Raw genomic sequence first — 19,819 nt, 5'->3', positions numbered from 1 at the left:
TCTTGCTTCATAGCAGTGTTCTCCTGGCAGAAGTTTTGGTAGTAGGGAACCAAATAAACAACTGTGTGTATGAGGTGTTAATCAACTTTACTTCAGTAAGTTTAGAATACCTCGCAAACTTACTTGGCGCTATTTATGCAAGGTTTCAGCAGCCTACTTTTGGAGTAAATATTAAAGTGAAATGAGCTACAGCACTAGTTTTGAATGTAGAGCATTATTTTACACCTCGTTAGGTCTATTTTTCCTACTAATACAGCCGTGGCAATTGGACAAGTGAAAGACTGATGGGATGAACAAAGGCAGTGTTCCTTTCCTGAGCATGCCAAATTCATTCTGTAAATGTCACATTAAAAAAAAAAAAAACAAAACCCAAAAAAAACCAAAAAACCACCCAAACAAAACAAAAAAACCAAACCACATTGCAGAAGTCAGGAAAAAACCAAGAAAACCTGCACTACAGCAGTTTGCACAAGCTCCTGCATCTCTTTATCTAATGTTTTCAGACACTAGAAGGATCTTTTCTCCATGTGCAGCTAATTTGCTGTTTTACTTAGACCGTTTTCTCAAGGAAATACACAAAATAGTATAAATGTGGTTAGATTTCTGCTTTTGAAAATTTGAAGTTTTATAAACGTTGAAAGTAACCTGATATTTAGCAAGGCCTTTATTAGTCTCTCTTAAGTAACAACTCCTCTACTTGCTTCGGAATCTGCTGGTCCCAGAAAAAGCTTATGTTGCAACATTTGTGGTGGGGGAACTGTCCTGAGCATGTGCCTGAGGGTGCCCTGTCAGGCAGGGGCAGAAACTTACTCTTACTCACAGCTTCACACAAGCCGCTGACCCCATGCCCAGAAGATTTAAGAGTACTCTTTTAGGAGTACCACATAGCAAATAGTTCAAGTGGTATCTCCCATCACTACCTGCATCATGTCTCTGGCATCAGCTCAGTGTGAATAAACCAGCACAAGAAACAAGCCAGAATATGTGAACAAAAATGTGCACAGCTTTCACAGATGCATCAATACTGTTGTAGATGTACTGATACTCTATTTTGATGTAATAATGACAATGTTATGGCTTTTTAATGCTCCTTGGGTTTTTCCCCCTGTAGAATAAGCTTTGCAGTGCTACCACCTCTTCCTATTCTGTTTTCTTTGCCTGCAAGACTAAGATATAGCTGCTGATACAGGATTCTAAAAGGCTTGGGGGTAACAGAGCGAATTAAACATTCCTCTTACAGCTGCTGCTATTCACAACACTTTTGACAGATAAAATACATCACACATTCTCTTGTCTGTTTAATATAAACAATTAGTATTTTAAGTGGAGTCCAGCATCGACTCCAAATAGGAGGATCCGGACAGGCAGTTCAGATAGAAAACAAAGTGTTCTAAAATTATATAAAAGCAGTTTGCAGTCAGTTCAACCTATGCATTGTCTACTGCAGCACATCAGACTGTGGAAGCTGAGAAACCAGTGGCTTGTCTTTTGACGAAGAAGGTTTCATTTTTCATCTCAAAGTTATTTCAGCACAACTTTTGATCTGCAAGTTTTAGTAGGAAATATAAAATGAAAGGGGAAAATCAAAATTAAAAGATAGTATTTTTGCTGTCATATAATGAAGTCTTTGTATAATGCAAGATTTTAGTCAACCCAAGAGCTGTTTTGGAGGAAGGCTTGTTTAGAGAGAAATTTCCTTTTTGTCTGTTCTGGAATGAAGAGCTTGGAAATCACAGACCTCATTAGATAAAGCAAAAAAAAAAAAAAATCTAGCTTCTCTGTAGGTTTACTTCCTTGAAGCTGAGGCAAACCTGAGATAACAAAAAGGCTTTAATGCAAACTCAACTTTAGTATACAAGCAACATGATGAAAATAGTGTCAATCTTTGTAATTTTAGACATTCTAATATGATTGTTGCGAAGTGCAATTTGCTAAAAATTATTTAATTTCCTAAATGAGAGAATTTAAATGAAAATGTTATAAACTGAAAAAGCTCCTCACTCCTGACAAAAGGCATTTGGGATGCAATACTACTCAATTGTAAACCTCTTCTTTTTTGAGTCTTTACAATGTATAGCTCCATAGCACAGGGGAGGTAACATTCTGTACAATATTGCTTTACACTGATGGTGTTAAAAAATCATTTAACTAAAATTTAGCCCTTTGTGGGCACGAGGATCTCTCTGGAAACTGCTCTGTCAACTTTTCTATGTCAAAATCTAAGCATGCACCTCAGTATGAACCTGGACCAGGTGTAGCTATCATTTAGGAATAAACCCTCTAGTTACTAGCACGGGTAAAATATCCAATAGGAAGCATTTAACTTCACTTCTGTTTGCCAGGGGAAAAGCTAAATGATAGGTTATGAACTTTAAACAATAGTTTTCCCTTCATTCCTTTGCAATGGTCAGTGGCCAACTGCACTTGGTCCTGAAGGGTCTACAATAGTGCAAATAATGAATCACAAATAAACAACTTACCACCTTTTCAAAAGGAAGCCAGGTAATTAATTTCTTTTAAATTGAGACTTCCTCTAAAGTGAAAAAATTCCCTCAGCTTCTGCAGCCATCAACTGGGTTTGTAACTTTTTTAAAAAATAGAAGTAGGGCACAGGGAGTAAAAATGAAAACAGCTTCAGGTTATTCAATTTCCTGTTTGTTTAAATTTGTCCTTCCTGACATGCAGATTCATCACACTCCTTTCCTGCTGACTACTTCATTTGATTAGTTTAGTTAGGTATTCAGAGGGATTTTTATCTTCTGACTCATAAAATTCTTGAATTGCCTCAAGAATTTCCTGTGGCTGACTGGAATTTTATGTCCTTGTAGTTTTAGCTGGACTCCTTGAAGAAGCTGCCGTCTAAATTGCTCTGCTTTTGAGGTCTTCAAACAGCAGATCAGGAGCCAGCCCCGAGCTCGAATCCTGCTTTTCAGGAAAATTGATCTGTGCCAGCACTTCGCCTCTTAAAATTGTAGTCAGAAATTTTTCCTAGTATTTTAAACTCTTATTTTCCTGACAGTTTTTCCCCTTGCTGCCCATGCCCTTCCCAGGTGTCCACTTCAGAATATATGTCCAATTCCAAAAATGTGCCTCGGTGACTCGGAGTGCAGCCTGCGCGCTGTCCCATCAGGTTTGCATCACTCTCTTGCTATAAAGCAGAGACGCTGAGGTTACGGGTATATCGGGCCATTTAGCAGTTGGTGAGAAATGCCTTTGTATATCCCTTCCCTGTCTTTTTTTAAAGTCCTTTCTGAGGAGGGTGAGAGCTAGGTTAGGCTGGAGCCCTGGTGTGTGCTTCTTTGGAAGGGTTCAGCGAACTGAAGGTGATGCTTTTTGACATGTGAGCTCCAGAAATGTACCGGCTGATTGCAGCGCCGGCTCGGCCGCTGCACTGGGGCTTCGCCTGCCTTCGCTGCCCTGCCCTGCCCCCGGGCAGCGGGGCTCGGCAGTGCCCACGAGTGGCTTTGACGAGGAGGAAACGGACGGCGAATAGCACCCTGCCTGCCTTCCAAAGTCTGAGGGGGAAAAGTGGAAAAAAACCTTGCTCGGTCCTTGCGGTGTCGGTGTCCCGCCTCCTCTCCCGGGTCACGGTGACGGAACTGCAGGAACAGCCCCGAAACACGCTGTGTGACCCCCGACCCTGCCTGTCTGCCTTGCCGTGGGCTGGCTTCCCTCCGAGGACATTCGCCTTCGGGATCGGCAGGTGGAGACAAGAACATGCTGTGCCGAGCCTCCCGGGCCTTTCCCGCGGCCGGAGCTTGTCCCCTCGCCCTGCCTGTCCCGGCCCCGGTGCCCCCCGGCGGCAGCGGGAAGGGGCAGCCGCAGGGGCGCCCCCGGGGAGGGTACCCGGCCTCCCGGGCAGGGAGGATGGCCATCACATCAGGATGGCCGTCACATCAGGGTGGCCCAGAGGAGGGAGCCCAGGGAAACACAAATACTAAGCAGCTATCGGCGTTAGAGAAAAGAATATCCAAAGAGCATCCATAGTGGATGTTGTGAATGGCAAGCTAGTACAGGTTAGCCTGGCGTTATGGGAAGCACCATGTAATGGAAGCAAATTCGCATGAGTACAGAGTTTTCTTTGAGTTACTGGAATGCCTCAATGAGAGGCACTATGCTGCATCTTGCCTCTACAGTTTTCTTCTGTATAGAGGCCCATTTCTTTTTGCTGATACTTTCTAAATCTTTTATTTCTCCTCTTGTTTATTGCAACAGGTTTCTTTTCCAAGCAAATTACTCCTTTGTAAGTATTTCTTTACCTAGAGTATTGAAAAGAAAACAAGACCCTGAAGTGAGTTGGATGTTTAAAAACCAGTATTATTTGTCTGCGAAAGCACGTAGTGATTATAATTGACTTCCACTGTGAATGTTTGCACTGTGTCTAATTACAAGTGTTCACAGGTTACCTTGGAAGTTGCTTTCATGTCTTGAACACTTTGTGCATGGTACTTTTGTTTAAATTATTAACTTGATTAAAATATAATAGAAGGCTAATGGAGAAGGAAAAGAAGACATAAAAGATGCAGTCATGAAAGGAATAGCACAGGCACAGAGGAGAATAAGAGATCTGTGCTGATGTGACCCGTGCAAGCAGCCATATTCGTGTTAATGCTTGCTCAGTCTTTGGGATCTTCTGGAGGCAAGCTGGGCTTCACCCAGCAAAGCACTGAAGGAGAAGAGCTCCTCATGAGATTGGTCTTAATGCTTCTTTCTGTGGACCGTGTTACTGATGATATTATATGCCTGTGAAACAGATTCCTTTTAAAACCTTGAAAGAAAATGCAGTGTTTAGGAGAAAGGGCATGCTTTGCTTTCAAAACTGTAACAGAAAACAATCAGAAATATTAACTTTTCCATTTCAATACTTAAAGGGTTATTTTTTTTCAAAGTACAAAGTTTTCTACAGAAGACCTAAAAGGAGGGTATATGAGTGTGTGCGCACATGTATATTGTTTTTGCCACGGTTTTATGTGAAGAAAGATCTTTATTTTCTAGTATGCGTTATTACCTACCTCTTTTTGCTTGCCTAAGAGGTTGTTAAAAAGATTTAAACCTCCCCCCAAACCAACAGCAACTCCAAACAATCTAACCCTGCAAATCATTAATTTTTTTTTTCTATTAGGATTTTTTCTAGTGCCTGTAGCTTTTGCATTCTTTTATGCTTGTAGGATAATGTTCAACTATATGTTGCAGAGGCAGAGTCTTAGGCAGAGGGTAATGTAAAGTTACCCTGAGGCCTAGAGTGGCAGAAGTACCTCAGAAGTCTGCATAAAACTGCAGTGAGTAGATCTTGCATTCCCCTTGAGAAGCAGGCTTCAAGGCTAGGTTCCTTTCAGGGCTTGATGAGCATGTAGTTCATGGTGAGATGTTTCTGAAGTGATAAAAAACCTGTTCTAGAAATGTATCAATCTTAAGGACTAGCTTTGTGGATAAGCTGTAATATTAGGCAAAGAGGAGGGTTTTGCTCTCCACGGTGGCATGAGGAGCCATGCTCTGCCTCTTCATATTCTCCTCCTGCAGAGTCTTGTCCTGTGGCCAAATGGCCCTTAGAGACCTGGTGGTTTGAAGCTCTGTGTTCACTCTGCTTTCAATGGTCTATTGTCAACCTTTGGCAGATACTGCCATCAGCTAACTGCCCCAGATTTTTGCCCCAATCTTGACAAAAGCTTTCCTTCATGGCCAAGAGTATTATGTCTGTTTTTAGTTTGTGTCCAAGTTCCCTCACCTAGACGTCTCCTTTAATAAAGTAAACAGAAAAAAGGGAGTCTTTGTATTTTCTTTTTTTTAGTTGTTGTTTTGGGGGGTTTTGTTTGTTTTAATCAGTGTAGTAACTCTTCCTTGTTTCATAACTTTACAGTTGAGATGAGAACCTATTTGTCCAGCTGAAATGAGGAGGATGCTTGTCTGCTAGAGCACTCAATACTGGAGGCACTAGTGAAGGAGGTTCATAGAAGGAATAAAGCTGCAAAAGGAAGACAGTATAGGCTTTGGGTCTTTTTGGAATTGAAATTAATTCAGTAACCTCTGTAGTTTCAGTTTTAAGCATGCAGCTGAGTTCTGGCTGTTCTTTACAAACTGTATTTCCCAGACATGCATAACAATATTGAAAGGAAAATATTTCAACAAACAATTTGTGGATGTTCATTACTTGAAAGACACCATGACAAATTTTTCAAATATGTATTTCATCTGTCACTGCTGTTCATTTCAGTGCCAGATGTTGATTATTACAAGGCTGCTTTTGCTGGTTTTTTTAAACTTTTTCTCTTAGCATACCACATTAGAATTCCAATTTTATCACTTTCATCTAAGGCCTGCCAGCTCTACTGCTGTCCTGATTTACTCATCCTTTATGAACCCTTTAGCTATTTTAGTGAGTTGCACAGATAACTGATTGGTATAGTATACAAATTTCAAGGTATTTCGCAATATATAAATTTGTTTTATCAATACTGCTTTTGGAGGGAAAACAAAAACAACTATTTGAAGTTGAATGCTTTGGACTGAGGTTATTAGGTCAACAGTAAATTTTAAAAACTATTTGAGAGATTTCATGATGGCACTTTAAAATTATGGCTTAAGGTTATACTGCTTCACACAGTTCTGTTTGGCTCCTTTGATGCTGAAGATCTACAGCTGACTTATGTGTAAGATATATTTTTAAAAACATTAGTCATGATTTAAAGTAACAAGAGACACTATTCAGATGAGGGGAGAAACCTGTCCTTTGGGAGGAAGTGAGTTTGGTTCAGTAGTTTTGTTGAACCTGAACCAAGAAAGAAACCATTAGTAACTCAATCTTTGTAAGAAGACACAAGGAAGATCCCAGCTCCTGCCTACCTGTAGATTTTAGCAGCAGCTTGTACATTCAAGATGTTGAATATTACAGAGGAAGACTCTAAAAAAACAGTATTTATCAGTACTTTAGACCACAGTGAAAGCATAAAGGAAGCAGCTAGGGCAAGAGCAGTATTGTGATAGAGTTATTAATTGCTAAATAGTAGACCCCATGCTTTTATTGCTCAAGAGACATCAGGGGCACTCTTGTTCTGAAAAATTCAGATGTCAAATGAAATTGTAGACGCTAAGTTTCAGATCTCCCTTAACAATCATTTTAAACAAATATAACCTCCTCCCACTAACAGGGAAATAAATCTGGATTGCATATGCTGTTTCATGGTAAGTTGTTTGGATGCTCAGAGTGCTGTAAAGGAAGAAAACAAATACCACCTTTATTCATGGCTTTCACTTTTTTTTTATTTCCCAAGTGAGAAACATAAAGGAAAAAACAGATGGTGATTGTCTCATAAAAGCTGCCATTAGAACTTCGGTTGTTTTGAAAAATTCCCTTCCCACACTGTTCTGCCAGCATGGTATTTGCCTGCTGCAATAGCCTAACTTTTCTGTTAGAGACAGGTAGTATTAGAGAGAAGCCCCCTCTTTACATTTTCTTCCAAAATTAAGTTTCATTTTGTCTTTGTGTTGTTCCCTTCAACTCCTGCCTAGCAACCACTCTGATGCTTTTTCAGCCTGGTCTGCTGAAAAACAGTACCGTGTTGTCCTTCTAGTATCTGGATGGTGCTGGAAAGGAATGGCTTTTCTTTTTTTTTTTTCCCCACTGGAATACATATCTAATGTAAAGCTGTTTGTTGGTGAACAAGAACGTTTCAGTGCCTGATTCTGTTTCTAGCTACAATTGGGTAAATTACATGAACCTCCACAGAAAGAAGTGTTACCTGACGGTAAAGTAATTGTAAGTAAGAATATTCATTATTCATTCATCATCATGGAGACATTAGGAAAAATAACCCAGGATATTCTGTGCTAGCCAAAAAAAAAGCCTTATATCTGTACAAGCATAATAGCAACATGTCACTTTGTAGTTCTACATTAAACTTTTATGTGAGAAGTTACAGCTGTGGATGCCTATGTCTTTCAGATTCTGTTTCAATAAACCTTTGAGAAAGAAAAAAGTGAAAGCCCTTCAGCTTTACTGCAGTTTCAAAGTAGAAGCTTTATTACCTTTTTTTTTTTTTTAATCCTAATACACTTTATGTTTTTACACAGACATGGCTTCTCAGTGAAGATAAATGATGAGACTCTACCTTAAAAAGCCTTTGGGTTTTCATTAATCCACATTAGGTTAAAAGGGAATCAGAATTCTAAAAATACAGCACATCAGAGAAACAAGGTATTTTTCAGGTCAAGGTCCTCTTTTCCATCTGGTGCCATTTGGTAGTTCTAACATCTTCCATCTCCCCCTGCTTCTCCATCTGTAAATAACTCACTGAAGTAAATGCTTGGAATAATTACAGCGAAGAATGATAAAATGCAGGTTGAATTTAATCTCCTAGGGATCTAAAATGAAAAACAACTATGGACATCACAGTTATTGAAAAACTGGAACTCTCCAGTCGGCAGGTATATCAAATGGGAATTATGTCAGTGTTTTACATGCTTTGGGATTGCAGTTGTGCTATTCCAAAAAATGTCAAAAAGCATATTAGTTAGGGATAGGGGTAAAAATAGCCTAGCAGGGCTGATTTTCCAAAGCAACCTGCTGTTTCACTTCTGCAAATAATTATAGACACACATTCTAACAGTTAAATGTCTAAGTGCTTGCATCCATCTACTAGGAAGTTGGAGATCTCACTACAATAAAATGTGTGCAAACTTGCAAAACGGGAAGGAGGTTTGAGATGCTTCTAAAATTGATCAATCAGTCAGTAGCTGGACTGCTTTCCAAAAGCTTATGAGAACAAATTGTCTTTTTTTTGCATGAGGTCAGCGTTGCCTCAAGAAAGAATCTTGGAGTAGCCCACAAGATAAGGAAGCTTCATGGATTAATATGGAATAAACAATCTATTCCTGCTGGAGTTTCATGTCTGTATCAAGAACACAAAATGAGGGCTGGACTATGGGCACACTGTTTGTGCTTGCTGCCTTCCTGTGGCATTACAACGTCTTTGGCAGCCCAGTTCGACTGTTCAGTTTGTCAGCTCTCTGGGACTGCTGTGAGCTTGCAGCTGTGCTGTCCTGGTACCCACCTTGTGCCAGCTGCCTGTATAGGTGCCTGCCGTGGGTGGCTTATTAGAAATACAGACTTAATCAGGTGCCTGGAATAGGAGGTCTGAAAGTGGGAAAGAAGATGCCTTTTCTGAATGATTTGAAGCTTTCTGCCCAGAGTGGTAAAAGCAGCATCCATCTGTTGGTTACCAGACTCAACATTTCTCTTCCTTACTGTCCTTCTGTGTTGCTGCCCAGGGCAGTACCAGGCAAGAAAGCATTCTTTGATGAAGAGGCAAAAACCACTGTCTCCTCTTTTCCAGAATAGGGACCATTATAAAACCCAAAAGATTCAATTTTGAGGGCATGTAGAGTGAATTTTAGAAATGCTGCACAGCTTTTACAAAATATTTGGGGGATAGAAAGAGAAAGAAAAGAACGTGACTCATGTGTGACTCCCAGCAGTGTAAGATCCTCTCTGTTACTCATGCAGGATGGAGCGGAAAAGGTCTGTCAGTAATGTTCGGTTCATGCGTGCTTTTCACTTAAATACTTGACAGAAGAAAGTTTCCTTGTTTTATTTAGTGTATTTTAGATCCAAGAAATGATAATTGCTGTATATTTGAAAAATTGTTCATCTCTGTGGCTTGCTTATTAACTTACCAGAAACTGGCCCTTAGAACATAGTGGCCTGACTCCCATACAAAGGGTTGTTGGAGTGAACACAAACACAAGAGACTCCTATTTTAAATCCTGTTTATATTGCCAATGTGGTGGAAAGTGGCTGTGAATCTAAAAATGAACCCATTTAAAATATCTATAATGCAATAAAAATTGCTGGCTATTACTGTGTCATACTGCCCCTCAAACTAAACTTCACATTCAAGGATAAATGTATTCACAAATCTTAGCTACTGTTCACTCACACAGAAGTGTGAATGTCATTTGAGGTTGTTCATTCATCTGGGAATCTCCTCCCACCCTCATCTTCTCTCTTGCAATTACCCTTTGTCTCTTTCCTCCAGAGGCTATTTCTTCCTAGCTGGTATGTTTTACCATCCTTTGAAAGATAGCCCAGCTACTGCTGCCCATCAGATATGGGCTAGACTTGACAGAAGGCCATCACCCAAGAAGGGTTGAGTCCTGGAACCAGTCTTTGCAAAAGGTCCCCACCAGTGCTCAGTCTCTGCAGTGATAAGGAATACTGTTTGTCTCAGCTTAGCAGAAGCACAAGAGATCCAAAATGGTCATCTTCACCCCTATCCCTACAGGAGCATGCCCTTAACAAGTAGCCAGATAGCCTTCAAAGGTGGGCTGAAGATTTAACATACAGCTTAGAGCAGCCTAAAATATAAAGGTAGCCAACTATTTTACAGCCTTGCAGCAGGAAGGAGGCAGGAGGGCAGGAGTGGAGGGGCTGCAGCTGGGGAGAGAGGTGAAGTGGCCTGGGGCCTGTAAAGTCGAGGCCACTGCTGGGCACTTATTATTTATCACTTACATAGACAGAAAGTTTAAGGGTGGTTTTCTACACTTCTGAGAAGTGCCTGATATGCAGGCAAGCAGACTACTGCTGCTATAACTTGGTCCTGGCAGCTTTTGAGGTAGACAAAATGGTGTGAGAAGGCTTAGCAAACTGTCAGATGGGTTTTCCACTCTACCTCAGGAGAGGAAATGCGACTGCAAAAGGGGATTGATTTTCTGGTCAGTCTATCTCATCAACTAAATGAGCAGTTCACTCATCTTCCTCTCAAGGTCAAAAGAATGACAGTGTGTCTCACTGTGCCCTTCAAGACATTTTTTGTTCCAAGGTTTGCTCAGTTTTCAGTTAACCCACACAGTTAGTGATTTGTCCTGGGAATGTTGGTGCCTGGCCTGCCATGTTACTCGAGAAGAGATGGCTTGGCAGGGAGTTAAAAGTACACACTGTGGAGATCTGTTTCCTAGTCCCTCTCTTGGGGACCATATGTGGCAGTTGTGGAGCCTTTGGAACATGTAGCATGAACTGACAGTCTAATCTGAAGTCACTCCAGTTGGGTACAAAGACTACTTTAGGAGAAGCTTGCCTGTTTGTATAGGTTTCAGATGACTTCATTTTTAGAAGTGCATGGAGTGCATCCAAAGCAAATAACTTTTCTGTGCTAAATGGGAGGACCAAAAGGAGAAGTCTGGAGAAAGAAGGATGGATGGTCTTTCTTAATGTCAAAGCTGACATAAACACATCTCCTCCAAACTCTTCTCACAAGATAATTTTCTCAGCAAGACACAGATTGCTTCAATCTCTGTGTTGCAGTCTTTGAAGCTTCCCTCTCATTGCTGTAATGAAGGAGGCATGGTTTTCTTTGAGAATTTCTGCAGCCCTGAAGTTTGCCTTCTCTGAAGGCTTTCACATGATCAGATAGTTGGTAGTTCCTAAGAGCTCTCTCTTTGAAACTCCTCTGCCATCGCACAAGGGCAAACTGATATGTCTGCTTTGCAAAATCATAAAATTAAAAAAAAATAAACCAAAAAAGGCTTCATTAAAAAATATTCTGACTAGCTCTGTGTAAGGCCTCAATTTTCATTAGACAGAGGTCCAGCTAAGAAGATGACAAATGGTGTTGGAAAGGAGCCATCAATTAGGAAACATCAATTTTTCTGTCAACAGGATAACCCCTTTTACAAAACTTGTCATATGTTTGCTAGTTTTCTGTTTGTAAAGGTATTTGTTTGACAGCAACATTTTGCATGAGAGGAAGTATTTATAAATTGTTTTTTTACAGTTAGCATTGCTGCATTGTTTTGAGTTCCTGTTTTGCGGGATATTTTCCCTGTTCAGGGTGCTTACTCCTCAGTCCGCCTGCTGTCTGTAACTCTTCCATTTGGAATAAGGGGAGAGGGGGATGACTCTTCTTATTTCTGCAGTAAGTTCTGGAGTGGAAACAATTGTGGTGGTAGTAGGCACCTTGGGAGCATAGGACCTGTAACTTGCAAGGCCTTCAGATAGCTTAGAAATGCTACTTACGTGTGTGTTCAGAAAAGGAAGAGAAACACATTCCTGAACATTTCTTTGTTTAAAAAAATATGCTTGTTATGCTTGCATCCTAATAAATCTTCTTCTATATTTATTAATCTGGATACAACTGAAGACATATGGATGTTTTTCCAGTTTACACATTTTCTCTACCCACATTCAGAAAAGTTGATAGTTTCCACATCTTCTTTTACTATATAGAAAATTTTACTCACTTTTCTTATGGAAAGCTGTATACACCCTTTATTCATCTGCATGCAGTGATTCACAGCTGCTGCTGGGTTTCCTAATAGCTTATTGCAAGTCATTTTATGGAATCATCAGTAGCAAATGCTCAACAAATATTAGGAGAAGAAACTAGGAAGTTCTCTATTCTTGGCCATATACGTAATACAGGGAGAGAGCAAGAGCTGCCGAGCTGCCTGTGTCTCTTTGACAAGAGACTGAATGAGATGGACAGATAGCTCATGAGATTTCAGGTGGGCACTGGTAGATGCTGACATGACCTTAAAGCCTGTCAGGTGCTTATGTGGGAACCCTGCTTCAGGAAATGGAATGATGGCTTTTGAGGAGTGGCTGAAAAGTTACTGTGTAATGGATATCTTCTGGGGCACCAAATAGACCTGCTTTATTGTTCATCTGTGTTGTGGAGAGCAGGAGACAGTGTTAAAGTTATAAGTTAAATAGTGGAAGATCATTGTTTTAGTAAGTGGCCATTACTGGTAGATAGGTACACATATCATCTGGTGTCAGGTCATGCAGCTCAGTGCTCTGCTGTCAGCTGCTTTGAACATGTGCATTAGTGAGTGCAGTTGTTTTATCCTGGATGCAGACAGCATGCAGATCACCCGCTAGTGTCTAACATAGGCATAGTTATGGTTCCACCTGTCCATGTCTGATCTGCAGCAGTCATTACTATTTTGACATGAGACATGATAATAATCATCTCACTGCCTCTAATGTGTGATGGTTCAGTGTCTGAACACATCCTTTTGGGTTTGCCTTCGTGAAGGCAAAGGTTAAGGCATGTTTTGGGGCTCCAAACTGCAATTTCCAAATTCATTTTTTTAAGTACCTTCATATTGCAAAAGCAAAAGCATTTGTGTTCCATAAAGCCTTGCTGTTGATATTCAGGGTGGAATTTGTGGGTTTTTTTAATTGGTGGTTAAAGCTGAATTGTCTTACCTAGGACTTTTGTCCCTAAGCTAAACTGCTATCACTCTATCACTGCTTGTGGTGAAGTGTAGGAGTCCTTGTGGAGCTGGAGGTTGGGCAGCTAGTGGCAGCTTAGTCCTTTCCTGTAAACAACTGTACTTGGGGAGAGAAATTTTCCAAAGTACTAAGTGATTCAGGATAAAAAAATCTCAGTTTTGATATTTCCATGCTCTGGAATGAGATAAACATTTTTCAAAGCATGATTCTGTCCTGCTTTTTGCAATGTGATCTGCCACAAAGACACCCTCTTTTTTTACCTATCCTGTTCCTCTTTTCCAGGTTGGCCTTCCTTTTATGATGTGATCAGTCCCGATGCAATTACTTTCAACGATGATTTCTCCTATGGGATGCATCGGATTGAAATATCCTGCAGTCAGGTTAGTTTATAGCATACACAGACAATTCCAATGGCAAAGGCTGCAAAAACCATTACAGTGCGCTGTTCTTTCCTTGAGATTTGCAAACCTTTCAGTTCTATTAAATAGTAATAATTGTGAGAGAGCACAATGGGTCGTAGGTATAAAAGCTGGGTGGAACGAGCTGAAGACACAAAGGGATCGTTGGAATGCACGTTGTTGTCTCATGTGAGGTTTTACAGAGCAGATGTAAATGGTTGGACTCAGTGCTGAGTTTGCAAAAATAGTCTTCCTGAAGAGGGTCCCTTCAAAGGAGCCTGAGCCTGTCTGACTGACTCCACATGTGGGCAGTTGAGAGAAGTCGAAAGCTGTGGAGCGACTGTCTGTGTGCTGATTCCATCACTCTACATTACTGTGCATCCATGCTAACTCATTCCCAACATTCATTCCCAGCACAGTCCTAATGGCTGCCTCAAATAATCCCATCTGCTGTAATAATGAAGTCAGTAGTCATTCAAAACATGCCCAAATTTTCCGTTATCTGTCTTGTTCTACTTTCTCTCATCCTTTGTGTTGCCCTCCTTTCTGTGAAGGGAATGGCATAATCATTACCTAGGAAAGAGAGAAGCTGCAGCATTGGTGTTCAGCAGCTGTAGGCAGCAGCTTGCAATCCTTTTGCTCCACACTCTCAAACTCCTCCTGAGAGAAGCAGCAGCTTCATTTGGGCAGTGATAATTTGCTGTTCTTTTGGTGTTGTTGTGGGGGTGGCTGATTTTATCCCTCACAATATGCATCCTTACTACTCAGTCAGTCCTCATTATATAAGCCTCAGAGTGAGTTGAGAAACTTGTCAAGAGTATCCATTTACTTTAGTCTGCATAGAGCATTTGGCCCAATATGACCAAATTAGCATGTCTGCTAGTTTGTCATGTGTACTACATAATTTTTTACATGGATGACATGCTGTAGAAGATCCATTCAACACGTTGTGGGAATATCCACTTCCCTAAATTTGCTAGCAAGGTAGCAATGAGACTGCAGATTGGGAAGCTTGTGCTTCACCAGTGGTTACTGGCGTAATCAAAAATGCAGTCCAGTCTCTTTAGGCCTGCTTAGTAGGTCTAAATAGTGCTAAAATCTGCTTCTTGCCAACGTGCTTGTATCTGCTGACACACTTCAGGAGATGGCCAGAGCTCCTGGAGAATCCTAAAGAAGCCTGTGGCCAGGCCAAGGAATCTGGGAATGTCATTTACCTCTTACCAAACAAAATAGTGTTAGCAGACCTGAGACCAGCAATATTAGCAGCAGTCCCACGCAGACACCATAAAATCAAAGCAGAACTAAAATCTGAATTTGAAGGAAAAAATGTAACCAATGTTGCAGGATAATCCAGTAGCAACTTCCTATCAGCTATTCCAACTTTCTGGAGTAATAACTCCACAGATGATCAAGTCACACAGGAAAATAGCTTAAGGAGGGGTGAGCATCTTTGCAGCAAGTGCTCAGCACAGCTAATATTGCTCCATTGTGTATCTGCCCCTGGACTGAGAATTGCACATGCAGCTGCAAAAAAAAGATTAAAAAAAATACAGTTTTACTGCAACCTGCAAAGCAGTGGGATTGATATGACAGATCTTGGTAGAACCAAGGGGAAAGACCATCTCCCACACCCAAAACCTTATTAATCCTTTGCAGGTGAAAAAGTAGTTGATTTTTCTTTAAAAAAAACTCTGAGAGAATAAAAGATTTTTTTAATGTTCTTCATTATAGAAAGCAAACACGGGGGGAAATCACTTTAATATTGTTCAAATGCATCCATGGGATTATCCTAGAAATAACTTTCACAGTTTTTGGAACAGACCTTGGATGTATTTAAAAGGTCAGGGATTAGTGACAAGTAGAAATGAATACAAATGCAGTTGAGGAATACTGTAAAACTGGTTGCATCTCTTTTTTTCTTCTATCCTGTTCAAGAGTTCCTTTCCCTGTACTCTCCCTACCTACTATTTTTACCTGTGCAAATCAATAAAATTCCATAGTCAGAGGAGTAGTGTTTGCACACCAATAACTTGGACTCTCAACTACAGCAGCTGACTGCAAGCTGCTTTCCGTGCCTCCCAGCAGCATATTAGAACCAGGAGGCTTGGGAGATCCAAGCATACTGACAGTTAGCAGTGACGCCCCTCCTTTCCTGCTCCCAAGCACATACTTGGAATGCTTTAACCATTTCACTGTCCCAGTTCATCCTGCCCAATATATTTATGTGCAAGGCTGCAACAGATAATTGTTTCTTTTTCAGAGGCTCTGCAGGCATGTATATATGTCCTAGAAAAATGGTCAGCACCTTTTATGTGTGGGGAGGACAGTAAAGTCAATTCATCCTTTTTACTCTCATCTGAATGCCAGGTTTCTTATACTGTGATACAAAGGACTGAAATACATTTCTGTTTAGGGCAGATGAACTATAGAGTCCTCTATACAGAGAATCACCACATAAATTTTTGGTGAGGGATAATCTCAAAAGCTAACAAATTTTGCAGTAATTCAATCCTGGAGTGAATCTGCCATCATGAAAAGGTGTAATGAGACTGCCTTGGTCTCTCACACAGCTTCTCAGGTTTTGTGAGGAAAACCTTTTTGATAGATTGTCTTTGTAGTCTGTGTGTGAATATATTACTCCTACAGACCACTTCTCTCTGCAGTTTCTCTTGTTCTGTTTCTGTCCAGTAGAGAGGGAATGATTTATCTTTTGTTAACTGTTAGTCTGGAAAAGATCTGTTCAACACTTCCAGCCAGGAGGTTTTGAAGCACTCTTAGCTGAGATGAGATGATTTAATTAGGATGCTTGAACATTTAGGAAAATACTCTCTGTGGGACACTTACTTGTTTTTTTCCCCCCAAAGGTATGGTTATAGTCAGGTGAAATGCTTCTTTGTTAAATCCCCCACTTTCGGAAACAGCTCAGGTTTTTTGCCCACAGTAAACGAAAAAAGGCCTTCAACATAAAGGAAAATGATAAAAAGAATTAGCAGTGGATAATAGAGGAAAGGATGGCAAGACAGCAGTCTCTCAGGAAGAAGACTTGAAGCTCAGTTTTATCTAGGTCCTATTCAACTTCCTTTTACTTATTTCCCATGTTTTATTTTCCTTCCTTACAAAGCTGAGCAACTGCTGCTTAACCCGGTGATATATGCCATTTTCCATTGCCTGTGGGAGCTTATTCTGCTGATACCATGGTCTAGAAGCCCTCAATTTTTATTGGGATCCTTGCTGGACTGCTGTGGCTGTCTCAGTGACGCTTCTTCAGGAGCAGGGAGCCTGCTGTGGGATGTGTCTGCATTGGTGTAACCAGCAGTTGGGAGGACTGAAGCTTCACGTCTTCCTGCCCTGCTCCTGAAGGCAGTGAAGGTTATTGTTTCAGCTGCCATTAAATGAGCAGACTTTCCATCCCACCTAGCTGGTGTGAGAGCCTCCCACAGCCTTTCAGTCTCTTGAGAAAATTTAATCTGGAGGCGAGACTTTACCTGCTTCTACAGACACCTTTCTTGCTGCTTTGGTGAATTAAAGGCCATACAGCAGGAGAACATTAGCAACACATTAACTGCAGGGTAGAGATTTGCCGTCACTAATTCATTCAGAGTTTGGAATAATCACTATTGCCTCTATGCATTTGGGATACTATGAATTAATTAAATGTTAAGACTAATTTGCAGTCTTTAATATTTGCTGTCTGACTGTGAGCCCATGAGCAGGTCTGTGATCTCAATTACATCATTCCACCTCTCGCTGAGATCTGCTATTGACTTGAAAGGCCAAGGCTCTTTGGTAAAGCAGCATGACTTTCCTGTTCAAGATAAATGTTTCTCCAGTGGAAGGTTTTATTTTTTGTTTCTCATGGCAGGCTGTAAAAATGAACTTGTGGAATTCAAGTGACTAATTACAAGAAGTTCTTACTATTATCCAGATAAATTGTCAGCCATAATGTGCAATGATAGTAATCTTAATTTTTGAATAAGAATCAGCAGGAATAGTTTGTTTAAAATATTGCACTTGTAAAGTAGTCCTTGTAAAGCTACTGAGACAGGATCAGTAGTGTTCAACCTGAAAGCACTGCAAGTATTTGGGTATAATTCATACAGAGTAAAAGTGGCAACAGGCCATTTGTACTTTCATATTTCTTACAAAAAGCAAAATTCATCATAATTTATAATTACTCCCAGACAAAGATTATTAATTTAAAAATACTTTATATATCTGCACTACACGTCTTTTTCAGTCACTTGTCCCTATCTCATATGTACTATAGAAATTATTATGAGGTGAGTAGGCTGAACTCCATCCCCTCCAGGGGCAAGAAGTGCACCCAGAAGGACCTTGATGCTCAGAAGAGTGCCAGGCTATAGAAAGGTGGGGGGGAAAGGAAGTGTGAAAGCACACTCCAAAAAAATACCTTTAGTGCTTTAGGTCCGTGCCAGGATCACCAAAGGGTTTAATGTTTTTTTTACCAAAGGGTGTAGCAGATGGTTACAGGCTGAGGAGAGCCCAGAAGTGAGGCTCTCCCTTTCTTACACAGATATCCTTACAGCAATAAGTGAAACATGGGCAGTGCTGTCCTCACCACCATGTTTTCAGCTGTGCTCCTGCCATGAAATCATTACAGAAACAGGCAGCTCCTCAGAGATGGTGGTCCAACCAAGATATGCAGTGGTATGACAGGAAACACCCAGGAAATTTGGGCTTGGAGTCTTAGGTGCCTGTAGTATCTCAGAAGATCATCTTCCTGGATCACTCCTCAAATAAATGTAGATTGCAAATCCCACTTCCAAGGGCGATGTAGGCACCAGTGCTCTTCCTTGGAAGCAGCTACTACTCATTGCTTAACACCACAGTGATGCCATCAAGTGACACACAGACACAGTGATACTCTATTGTGTTTTGTTTCAGTGTGGTGCTCACCTGGGGCATATTTTTGATGATGGACCTCGCCCAACTGGCAAACGGTACTGCACAAACTCTGCTTCATTATCTTTCAAGCCAGCAGACAAGAACAACGCTGGAGAAGGCAGTGGTAATGCCAGTCCTGCCCAAACAGGCAAAGCTGAGCTGTAGGATGAAGCAGAGCCTGCAGAAAACTGTGTTGATCCCACACATCTTACAAGGAATGTTTTCTAGTTTTCAAGTTGCCTGCTCTCTTATATCCTAAGAATGTTCAAATATATGAAAGCATTTTGCACCATCCTTCTTCCTCACCTTTTCAGAACTGAGGCCTTGCCTGCCTGTGCATTAACTATATAATCGTATTGAAAAATGTATTGACTGAGTCCACAGGTTTTCTTTTCTTTTCTTTTCTTTTCTTTTCTTTTCTTTTCTTTTCTTTTCTTTTCTTTTCTTTTCTTTTCTTTTCGAGATTGCTTTGGGGAATCTTTAAATTGAGAGGCTTTGACAACGTGAGTTACTAGTTTAGGTTTACACACTATTCCTTTTTGCCTGGGAAATGGGACTTGTGTTTATCTCCAGTCTATAGGAAACTTCTGGGCATAAGAAAATCCTGAATTCCTAGCACATCTCTGCTTTGTTCTGACTTGTGAGGCATGCAGCCTTTGGTCATATGTGTTCAACTGTCTCCCAGCATCAGCCGCACCTTGCAAAAACTTGTAGTTATGGCTGTTCCTTCCCAACTGAAAGAGATAGATGAGATGTTAAAACCATCCTTTGGCTAATTTACTGCCAAAATTTCAAGGGTGTGGTTGAGAGGATGTAAACATTGTCTCAACATCTGTGTTTCTCCTTTGTTTGGTATTTAAATCAAGGTTTTAACTAGTAAGGCTCACTTTTGCAGGCTACTAATGAGGCTTTGTCTGTTTGTGAGGCCTGTTCAACAAGTGTAACACAAATCTGAATTAAAGTTGAAATCTGCAGGGGGTAATTATATAGGCAAGTGCAGAGATAAACTTGCAAAGTGAAGTAGATGAAGGATGACACTGGGCTCTTTATCTTGTCGGTTGCTACAAGGATTCAGAAACATGACAGTTTCTGCTAGAGAGAAGTTTAGGAAAGAATGCAGTAGAAAGAGGGAGACCCTCCTGATGTATCCAGCTTAAAAGATTAGCTGGTCTGGATGCAAACTGCATACAAAATCCAGTCTTTAATTTGTGCAATTGTGATGTAGGACGTGAGTGACGGTGTTGGTGTAACAAATTAATTCGAAAAAAGCCTGTCACAATTCCAGAAA

At 40.7% G+C, this 19,819-nt stretch overlaps 1 protein-coding gene across 5 annotated transcripts in view; it reads left to right on the top strand.

The window, feature by feature from the left end:
• Nucleotides 1-18,938, top strand: part of MSRB3 (methionine sulfoxide reductase B3) — a gene marked incomplete at its 5' end in the record, with an annotated part of 78,895 nt that extends 59,957 nt beyond the window's left edge. For all 5 annotated transcript variants that reach the window (XM_083860258.1, XM_083860261.1, XM_083860259.1 and 2 more), the window contains 2 exons: nt 13,511-13,608; nt 18,532-18,938. In XM_083860258.1, coding sequence (XP_083716384.1) covers nt 13,511-13,608; nt 18,532-18,696 — 263 coding nt within the window. In that variant the 3' untranslated portion in view covers nt 18,697-18,938. The remainder of the gene's footprint in view (nt 1-13,510; nt 13,609-18,531) is intronic.
• Nucleotides 18,939-19,819: the final 881 nt, after the last annotated feature.

This window comes from Zosterops lateralis, assembly GCF_965231275.1.
Source record: "Zosterops lateralis genome assembly, chromosome: 4".
Classification (NCBI taxonomy): Eukaryota; Metazoa; Chordata; class Aves; order Passeriformes; family Zosteropidae; genus Zosterops; species Zosterops lateralis.
This window is presented reverse-complemented; position numbering and strand designations above follow the sequence as displayed.